Below are 16566 nucleotides of genomic sequence, written 5' to 3'. Positions count from 1 at the left end.
TTCCGAGCCTCCCCCGACACCGACTCTGCCCCCCGCCCGCGGCACGGTCACTGCCGCAGCCGGCGGTGAGGAGTGCAGCAGGCCTAGCGGACAGCAGCAGAGGACAGCAGTTCACGGGGAGGAGGCTCCGCAAGCGGGGGCTCCGCAGCCCGGATCGCCCCGAGTCTCACCTCCTTAGCCGCGGCAGGCTCGCCAGGTCAGCGCTCCTCTTACAGAGTGGTGGGGGGTGCCCCCTCTGCCCTGGCTCCCACGCAGCCTCTCCTCTCCGCCGTGCCCCACACGGCAGCCAGACCCGAAGACGCCGGGCAGCCCGCAGAAGCACAGCTCGGCAGAACGGGGGCACACGGACTCCGCATCAGCCCGGCAGAGGGGGACAGCCCCCGGTCCACTCACAGAGTCCAGCAAGTCTGGCTCAGCAGCAGGACCCGCCAGGTCGCCTGGCAGCAGCGGCGGACCTCCCCACAGTAGCTTCACCTCCCCACAGTAGCTTCACCTCAAGCAGTCCATCCAGCCGCCATCTTGAGCAGTGCGAGCCCAGGGCCGATGGCCGCAGATAGTGCGTCTGCAGGTAGGGAAGGGTCGATATTCCGAGCCCGGGCAGCTTCTGATATGTTATCAGGTCATATGCGGCCGGCTTTGTAAATTAAATTGGCTGGATGGCCAGGATTTCAACAGGATGGTCACCAGAACTGCAGGAGCCTCACGCAAGTGCGGCCATCTTGCTTGGCGCCCTCTAGCGCCCCCCAGAATTAGCATATTATGAAGAAGAGTGGGTGGAGTCCCTATGGCACAGGAGGGGGAGGAGCGGTTCCCAAATGTCTGTGGGGCATGACGATGCAGGTATCAATTCCCAATAGTATGTTAATTGCCCCTGATAACACACTGCGTCTAGCAACCAAGTTTGTATGAGGGAGCAGGACGCTGGCCCCAGTGCATGGCCACTCTGCACTTAGCTAATAGGAGGAGCACAGCAATAAGTCAGCGGTCACAACCCGGGACATAGCCTAAGAGGGCCACCAGGAGGGTGCGGGGTAGGCAGTGGCCAGTGATTGCTTGTATAGTCGAAAGGAAAGCGCTCCTCCAGTACTCTGCCACCTTCAGACATCCCCATGCCAGATGTAAAAAGTTGCCTGGGTGATGCGCATCTCAGACATCGTGCGTCATTGGTAGGCCTCATTTTAAATAGTTGCGCGGGGTGCGGTACAGTCAGTGCAGGAATTTGAAATACATCAATCTTAGCCTGTTAGGTGAGAGAGTTGTTGTTTGGTTACAGCAACAGAACCATTGTGCATCGGTTAGGAGTGGGATATTGTCTGCCATCCAGGCAGTGTGAGCAGCTGGGATGGATGCCGGTGCAGAGGTCTGCATGCTGGAGTAAAGTTGGGATACCAGCCAGCGTGGTGGTGTGTTTGTGAATGTAAAGTCAAGAACTGGGAGTGTCAGTGGAGGAGCCGGAAATGTGTTATGTAGTGCATGGCAAGTAGCCTGGAGCTGATGATATAAAATCATTTCCCATATCATTGGATGTGAGGCCGTGTGGGTCTCAAAGGGTGGCATGAATTGATCTGGATAAAGGTCAGAGAATGCTGTGAGATCATGACCATGCGGAAGGACCTGCATCGGACAGGTAAGGCAGTTGTGGGTTTCGATCGAGTGGGACTGATGGGGAATAAAGATGGTGGAGTTTTGGACTATCCCAGGTCCATCTCATGCTGCCTCCATGTCTACTTCTGTTCAAGATACCTTGTATAGTAAATAGATAGCTGTGGTGAAACGCTATGGTGCTACCTGGTCCGCCTCAAAGACCATGTGCGGCTGGAAGGTGTTGGGTGCAGCCAGTAGTACAGTATTGTACCTAGGCACCGAATGCATAGAGAAACATGTCTGGCGGGCCCAGGCCACCCAAATAAGCGGTAGAGTTAGGATCTCCCAGGAGATGCTGGGTTGTTTACCCAGTCATGTTAGTGTAATGAAGCTGGAGCGCAAACAGCGAACAAATCGAGCGGTGATGGGGATCGATAAGTTGAAGAAGAGGAATAGAAATGTGGAGGGATGATTATTTTTGCTCTTGCTATCTGCCTAGAGATGGACAGCGGCAGACAAAACAAGGATGGGATTTCGACCTCGAGCCAAGACATAACACAGCCATAGTGAGCTCTCCAAAGTTCGTCAAGTTTGAGGCTGAGTCATATCCTTAGACATCGGACCAGTTTGATGCCCATTTGAACGGGTATTATGTAGGGAAAAACAAGGTATCGCCCATGAGAGGGAATAATATAGATTTTGACTAGTTGATTAGTATACCTGAGAAGCCGCCAAATCAGATGATCTTGCAAGTCAATGGGGCCAGGTTTACCTGTGGTTTGTGAATGTAAAGAGTGATGCCAACAGCATACATCGAGATAACTAATCCTCTGGTGTCGAAGCAAGGTCTCGATGTGCATGAAGTTGCCTGAGTTTAGCCTCTAAGGCAGGGGTCTCCAAACCTGTCCTGGAGGTCCGGATCCATGCCAGATTTTAAAAATTACTACATGTATCACAATGGGGATATCCAAAAAATCTGGCATGGATCCGGCCCTCCAGGACCGGTTTGGAGACCCCTGCTCTAAGGGCTTGTTAGCCACGGGCGAATAAAATGGGTGACAGTGGACAAACTTGTTGTGTCCCATGGCTAATTGAAACTGGGACAGACAACATGCCATTAAGCTGTACACGGGGTGTGGGCTGGATAAAGAGGAGCTTTATCTGGCCAATGAATCGGGAGCCGTGGCCCATTCCTCCTAGTAATAGAAAGAGATAAGGTCACTTTAGGGCAGGGGTCTCCAAACTGGTCCTGGAGGGCCGGATCCATGCCAGATTTTTTGGATATCCCCATTGAGCTACATGTAGTAATTTAAAAAATCTGGCATGGATCCGGCCCTCCAGGACCGGTTTGGAGACCCCTGCTTTAGGGAATCGAAAGCCTTGGAGGTGTCAAGTAACATGGTCACGGCTGAAACCTGAGGGTCTAAATGGTGCAGGACCTCCTATTTGGTGCACAAATTATGGGAAGCAGAGTGGCCTGGGGTGAATCCGGTCTTATTACTTTAGGTAAAAGAGAAGACGACTTGCCAAAATCTTAGCAAAAATCGTGTTGTCTATGTTGATCATAGATAATGGCAGTAGGAGTCACAATGTTGTGCAGGTTTCTCTGGCTTTAGAAGTGTCACTATGACTTCCTCGCAGAGGGACAGATGTAGAGCGCCATTTGCTAAGGATTCTCAAAACATTACTAGCATATGAGGTGCAAGGGTGGATACGTACTCCTTACAGAACGCATTGGTTAGACCATAAAGGCCCTGTGCTTTATCACCCGGGAGATTGCAGATAACCCCCCTAAGTTCTTCTAGAGTGATGGGGGAATCAAGATAGTCCTGATGGGCTCGGTCTAGCCAGATGAGCTGTAGATATTCTAGGTATGCCTTCAGGTAGCTATCTGAGTCAAGCGAGGTAGCAGTGTAGAGGTTGGCGTAGATGCAGGTCACGATGTCAAGTATGGCTTAAAAGGAGGATTAAAGGACATGTGGAAGTCCGTGGCCCGCGCAGCAGCAACGCAAGAGTCCTAACCGATCGGCCTCCCCATAACGATGGGCTGTCGATTCGCAATCCAGTTTATTTTGAATATGAGCCATTGTGGCAGTATTTTTGGAACAGAAATACTCCAATTTGAGGACCCAAATTTCCCACTTCAGCAGGGCAAGTCATCCTCGGATAATTTTTAAGACAGGCAATTGCTTTGCAATATATGCGTCACGAATAACCACCTTGAAGGCTTCCTAGAGTGTGGAGGGAGACTCTATGAATCCATTTAGTGTAAAGTACTCGGATATCTCCTTGCAGATCTATTCACGAAAAAGCGAATCCCGCAGTGCCTGCGGGGCAGGCGCTATGAGAAAGTGCGGGGATCTGACTGAGGGATAAGGCGCTCCATCAATACGGGGGGCATGATCGGAAAGTGTGATGGGTAGGTGTGATATTTTAGTGACCCAGGTCAGGGCACCGCAAGAGGTCAACCAATAATCGATCCTAAACCATGCGTTGTGACCTGCCATGACGCAGGCTGTGCACCATGCAGGTGTGTCGCCAAACATCCTATCAGTAGTTGTCGTCGATGATAGGGTTGAGGGTCAGTGCTGCGTTAGGGTGTGGGCACCTAGATGTTCCTGACCAGTCCACCTGGTCTTTTAGCACACCATTGAAATCTCCTCCCAATAGTATGGCCCCTGGGTCAAGGCTGGAAATGAGCCGCCATACTTCAGAGAAGCCAGGCCCATCATTATTGGGGCTGTATACGGCCGCTAATATCACTGGCTTATGTAGCGTCCCGGCTACCAGCACGTAGGGGCTGTTTTCAGTGTACAGTAGTCGTTGCATATGCCGCTGCAGACCCTTACGCAGTAGTGTAGTGATGCCCTAGGTGTAATTGGAATTATAGTGAAGTGCATGTCTCATCACATCCATCTACAGCCTTCTTCATCCCTTTCATCAGGACCACTTCCATGGGAACCTATTCCAAAAGAGATAAACTGCCAGGAACTGCGTCACCTGTAAAGGTAACTGATTCTGAGTATCTCGCTGGTCACCCTGACTGACTCCCTCTTAGAATTGGCTACCTAAAGTGACCGCAATAAAACCAGCCCAACTTTTTGGTGATAAAGTTTCTAACTGCTAAATTAATTGAATTTGGCAATTCTTGGTCATGGTTGAGTGAAATGTTTTGATTTACTATACCCTGTAAATTGTACATCTCCGGAACCCTCCAAAGGACCTTTTTCGTTGTGGTGTCTAAACATACATAAAAATACAGTCTATTTTTATAAAACATTCCTTGAATGTCTTGTCGATTTCTTCTTCAGTTGTTTTGGTGATGTTTAAAGCTTTACGTTTGGTCCTTTGTGTAAGCCAAGGTGCTCAGAGCCACAGCTACCTAGGGTTGAGCTGAAGGTTTGACAAACGAAACCTACTAGTCCTAAAGGGGTTGGCAAGTGTACTACACAACCAAACCTTTCAATACATTCCTTACAGTTAGGCTGAGCCAGGAATAGTTTTTTTTCACGGCATTGTGTCGGAATTATTTGCATCCTGCCAAGATCTTGAAGGAGGACAGGAAGGGACAACTGAATCGGTAGGTGGTCGATCTGCAGCAAAAGAGGTAGCCTCCCACTTAAATCAATAGGTTTAACAAATATGGAACAAAATCCACATAATGTGTGCAGAGACACCAAGCAATAGATCTGGTTAGTGCGTCTCCTTGGGTAGCTGGATCGAAGTCCTTCCTGACTGCAAGGTTTTAAGACTGTGTCTGTTCTGTGAGAAGAGGAGTTACAAGTTATTTAATGCTAGATGTATGATGCCCCCGCAGATTTATAGATCATGATCGCTCCTAGCCAATGCAAACCGAATGCTCTCCTATCCTTGTAACATGAGACTAACTAAATTTGTTATCAAAGTTCAATATCTGATGCAAACCTTTTATGATAAGAGAAGTCTATACTTAAATATAAGACCCACACATGGCTTGGAAAGGCCAAGAGAGGAACATGCAGGTAGAAGTATGTAATCTACAACGGAGCAATGTAACCTGCCGGAGAGCACAGGATGCAACATGTCCATTCAAGGGGGGCACCCCTCACACATACCAGATGGGGTTTGGAGGAGGAAGGATGTGACCTGACGTGTATTAAGCAGTATGCCGGGGGGGCAGTATGCCCCCCTGCACAAGGGCACATGAAGCAACAAGCCATCCACAGAAAAGTGAAGGAAGCAGTATGCCACTTGCCTGAGAGTCCATAAACTAACAGGTCAAACAATCACGCAAAAGGCGGCACCCAAAGCTAGAATACACTTTGTGCACAATTTTCGGCATTAATTTTTAACATGGCAATGTGGCCTCTATTTTCTTTAACAAATGTTTGGAAGTTGTTTAGACAGTTCTACAACACATTTGAAGTAAGGTCTTCATATAATTGCTTTTTAAGTTAATATTTTCAAAAAGAAAAATACAGTTTTTGTTAGCTTTCTCAGTATTTCATATGAAACGCCAACCATGTCAGTAAAATACTGGCCAGGTGGCAACCCTGAACCTTGACAACTGTGAGGGTTCAAGAAACATCGTCTCCCTCTGGGTTTGCAGGAGGCCAGCCATAACAAGCAAAAGGAAAAAGAAAGCAGTTTGTAATTCAAGGTTAAGGCATGAAGGACAAGGTTACATGCAGGAAGGGCACCAATTGGGTGGAGGTGCAAAAGGAGGTAGTAGTGTCACCAAGAAAGGATGCAGGAAAAAGCATGTCACATACTGGCTGGTTGCACCGTATGTCACTCACAAGAAGCCACATGGCAGCGGCACGAATGTGAAGTACACAGAACATCAATGGCAGGAGGAAGCCAAACACTGTTTGTTAACTATAATCGGACTATGGCCACTAAATGCAGAATGATACCTCTTGGATTACTGGTATCTCAATGTTTTCCAGGTTTTGGTTGAACTAAGCTCTATGTCACTGACCAGACTTCCTCTCCCTGCACTACATGTTGTAACCCCAAGAGTGTACATCCCCTGTCCATGCTTTACATGTCTGGTTTGTATCATCTTCAAGCTACAAATTATCAATCTTGTTCATGAGTGCACATTCACATTCAGTCTCCACACTTCTCCGAGCTGCTTCACCTAAATCCACAAGAATGCATGCTGCACAGTTGCTTTTTCTTGATAGGGCTGCACATTACTGAAGTATTCTTCATCTCACCTCCTTAAGTTTGTCCAACTCGTTAAGCACTACTTGCTTGGCCACCTCTGTCTCGATGAGTCTCTGATGGAGATCTTCGTTCTCCTCCTCTAATTTAACCTTCATCTTTTCCACAAACTCCAGTTCATTGTGAAGCCGAACAGACACGTCTTTCGCCACCTGCAAAGACATGGAGCTGGTTATCAATTAATTAAAACAGCAAGTGCAACTTTACCATGGGAGGCGCAAGAAAACAAATGAATAGGATAAAAAGATGAAATATACACTGAAGTTAATATAAAAAACACAGTTATCAATCAATTAGTTTAACACGTTCGCTGTCAGCCACCCACCCTGGTGCCACGCCGTTTTTGGCTATTTTGGGTAGTTTGCTTTTAGGCCCCCATAACATTTTGTCCAAATAAGGTATCCAAGCCAAAATCACGTCCTTCTGTTCCAACGTCCAGAGGATTCTAAAGGTATCCAGGTTTGGTGGAATCCCCTGGAGGGTAATGAGAAATTAGCCAAAATACAGATAGATTATTGGGTTTTTGGGATAATTGGTAAAAAAAAGTGCTGCAGAAGAAAGCATCTGTTTTTCTCTGCAGATGGTATCAACGAAGGATTTGTGGCTAATCTTCCCAGCTTTCAGGAACAGGCAGACTTTTGTCAGAAAACCACAATTTTCTACAAAGTATTGATATTTTACTGGGACATAGCCTATTTTCCCTGGTTTTTGGTGCTTTAATTGTCCTTCCAGTTAGTGGTAGAAATGTGTATGAAACCAATAATGAATCCCGAAAAGCTATACCTTTCTTAAAAGTAGACATTCTGAACTCAGCAAGATCCTTCAAGGTTTTCTTACAGAAAATAACAGGAAATAAAAAGATATTGGAACAGAATTGAAAAACACAGGTATTTGATCGTACATTTTGACCTGTAACAACTTCTAACAGTGGTAGATTTTTGAAAGCAATATACAGTTACGTCTGGGGGCCGTTTTGATTGCGGGGATATATAAGGTTTGTAGCTTCATCAAGAACCCAATTTACCCAGAGCCAAATACTGAGTTGCACTTTGCAACTGTTTTCCATTGTATATCGGGTATATAGCAATTCATTTGGTAAAATATGAAGAGTGAAAAATAGGTATCAAAGAAACCTATGTATTTCTAAAATGGCAACAAGATATGGAGTTTAGAAACAGTTGTTACGTGCGCATGTCTGCATTTGTACCCATATAAGCATGTGAAGTAGATGGTATTTTTCAAAATGACTTATTTTTCTTCACACTGTCTTACATTTGGAAGGTATAAATGCATAGAAAGACTAATGGTAACACTTGTTCTACTATTCTGTATTACCCTAAGTCTTACATTAAAAATGGTACTTCACTTGTGTGGGTAGGCCTAGTGCATGCAACAGGAACCAGCCCAAAATGCAACATGGACACATCACATTTTGCCACTGAAAACAGATTTTCTTTTTTTTGCAATGTGCCTAGCTGTGGATTTTGGGCCCAGGCTTAGTCAGCACCTAGTGAAACCTAGCAAACCTGTACATTTCTTAAAGCTAGACAACCAGGAGAATTCAGGATGGGCTGTCTTGTGTGGCAAGGTTCTGTTACCCAGAATCCCTTGCAACCCTCAAAATTTATCTAAAATCAAAAAACACATTTTCCTCACATTTCTGCGATAGAAAGTTCTAGAATCTATGCCACAAACATCCAACTACCCAGCACCCCCCCCCCCCAAGTTTCCTGATAAAAGTGGTACCTCAGGCTTTAGAGCATGGGATCTCTTTTGGATTTCACAACTGAGGGATGTCCGGGGCGAGAACCATATACACACCTTTCAGGACCTGCAGACCCGGTACTCCATCCATGCCTACCAGTTTTACCGCTACCTGAAGTTGCGTCATGTCCTACACTCTCATATATCAGGACACCTCCCTGCCCGAATATAGTTCGCCTGAAGCCCAGGTCATGACCGGCAACTTGGGGAAGGGTGGGATCTCCCGCATCTATTGTTCCCTCATAAATAACCCCCCCAACTTCCTATCTCACTTCAGGGGCAAATGGGAGGGCTGGCTTGGGTCCCTGGATGATGTTGATTGTAGAGATGCATCAATGGCTCCTAAAACAGTCACAGCCTCAGCAAGGCTCCGACTAGTCTAAATATACTATCTGCAAGCTGCCTACCTCACGCCGGTGCGTTTTCATTGCGCTGGGCTCCAACCTGATGCATCCTGTCGCTGCTGCGAATATCCCCATGCCGATTTTTATCACATGGTATGGCTTTGTCCCCCAATCCCGCTTTATCGGGAGTCAATAAAAGGGGGATCACTGAGGTCCTGGGTTAGGAGGTTCCCCTTAGCCCAATGAATGTGCTCCTGGGTATTACAGAGGGAATGGATGGATCCAGAGCTGATTTTTGTTTTCTAAACAAAGCTATGATAATGGCCAAAAGAGATATTGCAGCCAATTGGCTGAATTCGACTGCACCCACCATGATGCGTTGGCGCAGGGGGGTGGATTGGTGCACTGCACAGGAACGGCCCATGTATGAGGCCAGAGGCTGCCCATAGAAGTTTCGTAGAATGTGGGGCAAATGGGTTGGGGTGGTAGAGGCTTGATAAACTCATAAGATCACTTATGGAATGAGGCGAGTGCGATGTTATCTTCTTCTTGTCTGTCGGATTCTGTACACAGGTGTACTATTCTCCTGTCTTTTCTTTGCACGGACAACTGTACTAATGTAACACTGCATACCCCACCACTATGCTCTGTGCCATTGGACTCTATACAACTGCACTTTCCTCTGCATAATTCTACACTACTCTAACCTACTGTGCACCACTGCAATCTATGGTACTGCAGTCTATGGTTCTATACACTACACCACTGTACTCACTGCCAAGTGCACTCTAACCAACTCTACTATGCACCACTGCACTCTACATAACTCGTCTATACCACTCTACTCCACAACACTGCACTCTAAGCCAATGAACTCTACTCTGTAGCACTCCAAGCCAGTGCACTCTATGCCACTGCACTCTACGCACAACACTGATATCTAATTTGAACCACTCTATCCACAAAAGTGCGCTCTACACCGCTCTACTTGAAACCACTGCACTCTAAGCCAATGCACTTTACACCACTTTACTCAAAACCAATGCACTCTACGCCACTGCACTCTATGCCAACTACTCTGCACCATTGCATGCTATGCCACTATACTCTACAACACTCTATTCAAAACCACTGCACGCTATGCCACTGTATTCTGCACCAATTTAACCTACGCCACTGCTCTCCACAACTCTACTCTGCAAGACTGTACTCTCAGCCACTCTACTCTGCACCCCAGCACTCTATGACACTGCACTCTATTCCGCACCACTGCACTCTAACCTGCTGTGCCACTCCACAGAACGCTAATGCACTCTATACAACTTTACTCAAAACTAATGTATTGTACGCCACTGTCCTCTATGCCAGTCTACACAGTACTTAATGGCACTCTAGTCCCGTCTACTCCACTCTACAACACTCCACTCTATTATGCTCTAATCCATTAAACTACTCTAGCACACTTCTTCGCTCTATGCCACTTTCCACACTCTGTTCTATGACACACTACTACATTCTACTCCACAACTCCACTCCACTCAATTCTATGACACTCCACAAATATCAATGCCACTCCAATCAAAACCACTCCATGCCTCTCGATGCCACGCCACCACTCTCTTTGCCATTTCATAACATGCTACTCTACTCCACGACACCCCTTTTTATGACACTCAACACCAAGTCATTGTCCTTTATCCTACTTACTTTTAGCCATGCTGGTGTACAGCATGGCTAAAACATATTGGCAAAGCCAATAGTTCTTGCATAGGTGAGGCTATTGGCTTTGCTGATGCTTGTTATTGTGTACCAGTACTAAACAAATGGAAAAGTCCCTTGACATACAAATAATTGCACATTTGGACCCTTATGTGGACGGAATCTCAAATGCAGTTTTGAAGGGATCTAAAATAACTTCCACATGGGCAGAGATTTTCCCAATTCATTAAAAAGGATCTTATGGATACCCCAAGCAAGTATTGACCTATTAGTCTTATAGACAGTCTCCAATGGATTTTTTTGCAGAGATCTCAAAAGACTTCCAAGACTGAATGGATAAGTAGGATATTCTCTCAGATCGACATGCCGGTTTTAGGAAATAAAAACATCAGCACAATAGACTGTGTTTAGGTTCATGCCGATATAGTGGAAAACAGTCATATTTGGCCTCTATGTTGTTTTTGTGGATATTAGATCTGTTTTTGAAATGAACCCATTAACAAATTTTAGTGAGTTTCAAAAGAGACAGGAGTCTCTGAAAACATCTGGTTCATCATGATTAAACCCATGCCATGTTAGAAGGGGGGGTCCAAGGTGAATTGACAGAACACAACCCTATTCATAAACTGGTTTGGCATGGGTGTGTTCTGGCACTAAAACTATTTTCATTATTTATAAATTGGGTTGTGGATTTTCTCAGCTCATGTGTGATTAATTCTCCAGAACTACTCAGTCACAAGATTTTAGCCTTCCTGTTTGCAGAAAAAAACACAATTGATCTCAAAGTCACCTGTGGGCCTTCAGGTCCTATTAGACCATTTTATGGACTTCTACAGACAAAAAGAGCTTGAAGTGATTACTGGTAATAAACACTTACGGTATTCAACCTCCATAAGACCTCCCGGCGCACTCTCAAAGAGTTAAGGCCTTAGAATAGTTTTGTTTCACACCTAGATATTCAGGCTTTGGACTTGCAGATAAACAAAAGCACACTTAAATTGCAACAACAGATGGAGTTACTGAGAACACTTAAAAAGACCATGACAAAATTGTTTTCTACCGCACAGCAGCTATAGGATGTACACGCATTGGGTGGGGCGTTATGTGGTGTAGAGCTGTTGGAGCACTAAAAGCTGTCCAATTTGGTAAAAGTGGAAAAGTGCTTCCTTAGCTCCTTGCTTAACTTGCCCCAGAGTACTCCATCCTTACCCCTCTAGGTGGATATGATAGTCAAGAGCATTTTACAGAAAATTAAAATCAGACCACTGCTCTACTGAAGGCAGATTTGGTACACAGATTAACTAGTTTTCTATAGAATGGCACTTTGGGAGGTCATTACAGCTGACCCCACTTTTAAAAGTCTGTGACTGAAATGTGTTAAATCATATCTAAGCACCTTAGAACTGGGATCGCCATAGTAAACCCCAAAGGAGGCCAGACAGATAAAAGATTATATAAAAAAGAAGCATTGGCTGTATGCCACAGAGAATGACCTTGTTGACTGATGACATGATAGCATTGGGAGAAACCCCTATTCTCTTTTAAAAAATAACGCAGCCTGAAGGATATGTTGGTAAACATCAGACCCAAAGTAGCCATTAATAACGTTGAACAGTCAATCACTAGGGCCTGGGTTCTCCCTAAGGTCACTCGACATTTCCGCTGCGGAAATTGTAGCGTGTGTCACCTTACCGATAACACAAAAACCCTAAACCTCGAAGAAGGCAAAATCTGGAAGCAACAATCGCATACCAACTGCAATAGTACTAATGTGGTTTACCTTATCACTTGTACATGCGAGAAAACATACATAGGAATGACGACCAGAAAGATCAAACAAAGGATCTGCGAGCAACGCAGCACCATCCGCTGCAAGAAGAATGCGACTAGACTAACAGACCATTTCTTGGAAGCTAACCACACCCCTAACGACATGAGATGGTCAGTGACTGAACATGTGAAGCCTGGGCCAAATTAAGAAAAAAGACTATTTGAAAAGGAACAACGATGGATTTATAGACTATCCACACATATCACCGGATGAATGATAATATTCCCTGGGGCTCTGTCCTTCAAAGATAATCCATCTGTGCAGAACTTTCGATCTTGCCACCTACAGTTACCCATTTCAGAGCACCAGTATTCTTAACTCTGTTTATGGTCCCCCATTGAACTGAATCTGTGGTACTTATTCCACACCCCGTTGTATTACCTGGGGCTGTGTCCTTCTTAGATTTGGGCTGAACCTTTCTATCTTGCTACCTATGGTTAACCTTTTTAGAGCACCAGTAGTCCTAACTCTAGTTACGGTCCCCCATTGAACTAAATTTGTGGAATTTATTCCACACCTCGTTGTATTGCTCCTCTGAACAGGTATAATACCCCACTTTATTCCTTGTTGAATAAACAGGTCCATTGACCGGTTTGTTTATTTATATTTCCAGCAGTGCTTTAGCCCACTTAGCCGCAACTGTGACTTTGCTCTCAAGTTAACTTGTCCTAGAAATATCAGTCCCACTTTTCCTGTAGTTTGGCACCGCCTGAGCACCGTACTGGGTTGCTGAACGGTTGCCTAGCAACGAGACTCGTGCGCCTACTCACTTGGCCGCTCCCCCTCAGACAACCTGTCCAGGTCTTGTGACCCTTTATTTCTCTAGTAATTTGGCACCGCTTGACCACCGTACTGTGGTGCCGAGCGGTCGCCTGGCAACGGCGCTACTCAAGCGCCCCACGTGACCCCACCCAACCCAGAAGCTACCTCCTGACAATCCCCTCGCCGGCAATGCCGCCTTGCAACGGGGACAACGAAGAGGCGTGTAGGTATTCCGGACCACGGATTTCAACGAAACTAAGTTCTCAGAAAGCTAAACGCTGCCACAACACCGCTATGCGGCAGCTGCGTCCACGGGCCCTTTGGAGCCTTTCTACCCCTCCATTTGATTTACAGCATTTTCCATTCTTTCAACCTCAGATTAGGTTTCCTCTTGAACAAGCCTCCCTCTGCCCCCTGGAGCTATTGAGACCCTTGAATGTAGTAAGATCCCCCCCTTGCCAGTTGCCTTAAGACTTGGATACATTGATTTATATATGCATGCATGTTCATTTTAACTCACCGATGTCTGAGTGAGTTTAAGTAGTCATGCTACGAATAATTTTTTGTGTGCAAGTGACACATCTAATACTTTTTCCCAGCCACCATGCACACGTTTACTGATCTGTGTGAATGAGTGAGCATGGATTGATGGTTACTATTTAGTACCACCCACCATTATGATATGGCCAGTATACGCACCTGATACCAGCTATTACCCACGCCAGTATTCACGTCCCTGGCACACTATTGATTACTATTCAATAGACAAATGGGATTTGCATGAAGCATGCAGAATTATGAGAACCTACACTACATTACAGGCATGTATACTAGTTGTTTGTGATTGTTTTCATTTTCCTTCAACAGGTTTCTCAGATTTTTCCCTCACCCACTTGGGTTTGAGGCAGCCTGCTGCACAATTTTGCAGCAAGTTTTTAGGAATTTAGGTCTGGGTACACGTTAGTGTGTGTACACCAACCACTTTCCTATTTTTGGTCCTGACGAAAACCTGGGATTACCATTTACAGGTTGAAACATGTACACCCTTTTTATACACACATAGATACTACTGGTCATTATCACCTATCAGTATCTACACTTTGTTTTTACTATTGTCCAGTAGCTTTCGAATAAAGTTTTTTCTATAAGTCATAACAGGACAATTTTTAACATCACATTTGCTTGCACTCCACACCAAAAACCAGCTCCACTGTAGTCAGGTGTTGCAGCACACCCGGATGGCACTTGGCCATCTGGGTGGACCCCGATGATGAAACATGTCACCAACCAGGTTGGTGAGTGAGGGGTTTCTAAACAAAAGGTCAATACCCTTTTGCCTTTTTTTGACATCCCGTTCAAAACCTCTCTAGGTTCTTCTTTGGAGATACTCCTCCTCTGTTTATACCATATTTCAGTCCTGGGAACAAGGAGTACCTTCCGCTCACTACAGTGAAGAATCCCTCACTCTCTCTTTTGTTACGACATGATAGTCTAACCACCACCTTCCAAGACTTTAAATCAACATTACATTTTGAGCCATTCCTAGATTTGGATACTCCCCTTTTAGCCAAATAACTATAGGTGTAGAATTCTTCCCCCAGAGGAGTTTTGTAGTGCATTATCTACAAAAGAGCCAACTAGCGATAAATGTAAAGTTTGCAGAAACGTATTTGACACTGTGGACATTATGTAACCGTTTGAACAATCCTGAGATGGCACACAGGGTGAACTATTGTTTACAGTATGTCTAGATTGAACACATCTATGAGGCACCGAAGCAGGACTTGAAGCAGGACATTTTGCAACAGCATCTGTAATTGTGATTCTCCTATTAACATGACCAGAGAATATGGATTTCATTAAAGACACGGAGGCTAAGACACATTATGCATTAACCCTTTAATGCCACTCACAACAGCCGCTCACATCATAAAGGAACAACAAAGAATCAGATGACATCACACCAACAATATGAGCCATGAGCAGGAGTAGAGCTGCCTCTTTTAAATGCGGCTCACAACAGATAAGTACTCTATAACTACTTATCTACCATTATTGTTAATTATTTTCTTGCATATCTTATTATGCCTTACTGATGTTTTATTGTATTTATACATTAATGATATATATCACCTTTAGACTGTAATCGCTGTTTCCGCAAGCTTATTTCAACCCTTTAACCTAACCCTCGACTTCCAATTTATAGTCGTCGATCCCTCATGACCCTCTCCCCCTTTCTTTTCCGTTAGGAGCTTGGTAGGGTTATCAGGGATTTTCGGAATTATATGATCCCAGCGCTTATTTTACCTTTGTCCTCATCGATTTAATCGCCCCGATGTCCTCATATTATCGTTGTCCTGCTTGAAGCCCTTTTGAGGCTTTTTTCGGAGGTAAGCCGATATTTGAAGCATTTCTTAGCTCCGGGCTCCGTCAGACCCCTCCAGCGCGAGCTTGTGAATTAAGGCTGAGGAATGGTCCTTGGCAACGACGGCGTGACGTCGTATGCCTCCTAAGGTCCATTCCTCCCTCAGTATGCATCGGCTGCTCAAGCGCATCGGTTGCCCTTCCAGGCTTTTGCCGACTGCGCTCCGATCAGCTATTGCCGTTAGAAGCCATTTGGTGGCATTTTCAGCGTTTTAACCTGCATGGAGTCCCCGCTTTTTATACAGATAAACCAAGGCTGTACATAGGTTTTGATAACTTTCGACCTCATAAAAAAAAAAAAGAGGGGGAATTTTACTTAATTTTGGGGATATAGATTAATTAGTAAACACTTCTATTTTTAGACATAGTCCTTTTAATCCTCTTCTTAGAAATTAGTTTATTAAAATACAAACAAAAAAAAGAAGAAATCTCATTTTAACAAATTAGTGTAATATATCTACCTACTTACCTGCCATGTCTGACATAGAATCAGACGATGCAGTGGCTAGCTCGCCTAACCATAATAGCGATGCATTCAAATCTTTCCTACAAAAGGAAATTAGATCTTGTATGTTAGATACATTGAGAGAGGTCATGTCCAATAAAAGATCCCTTCTCCTTGATGACACTCCTTGTGACCCCGAAGCCGAATATTCAAAGGTCAATAAAAAAACAAAACACTGCCTAAGCACTGAAGGAGGTCGCGCTACCTCATATGACATGGGAGGTCCAAGCACCTCACAAGGTATGGGAGGCCCTAGCGCCTCAAAAGGTAAGGTTGCCCCTCGCAGCACACTCAGGTTGGACACTGTGGAACATTATGTCACCGTTTGAACAATCCTGAGATGGCACACAGGGTAAACTATTGTTTACAGTATGTCTAGATTGAACACATCTATGAGGCACCTAAGCAGGACATTAAGCAGGACA

The 16566-nt window shown here is 45.1% G+C and overlaps 1 protein-coding gene across 1 annotated transcript in view; it reads right to left on the bottom strand.

Annotated features, from left to right (window-relative positions):
* Positions 1-16566, bottom strand: part of MTCL2 (microtubule crosslinking factor 2) — a 579413-nt gene that overhangs the window by 470293 nt on the left and 92554 nt on the right. The window contains exon 3 of the mRNA XM_086932389.1: positions 6786-6944. Within this exon, the coding sequence (XP_086788515.1) occupies positions 6786-6944 (159 nt within the window). The remainder of the gene's footprint in view (positions 1-6785; positions 6945-16566) is intronic.

Source organism: Lissotriton vulgaris, chromosome 7 (assembly GCF_964263255.1).
Source record: "Lissotriton vulgaris chromosome 7, aLisVul1.2, whole genome shotgun sequence".
NCBI lineage: Eukaryota > Metazoa > Chordata > Amphibia > Caudata > Salamandridae > Lissotriton > Lissotriton vulgaris.
The sequence above is the reverse complement of the archived record's forward strand: the minus strand, read 5'-3'. Positions and strand labels throughout refer to the sequence as shown.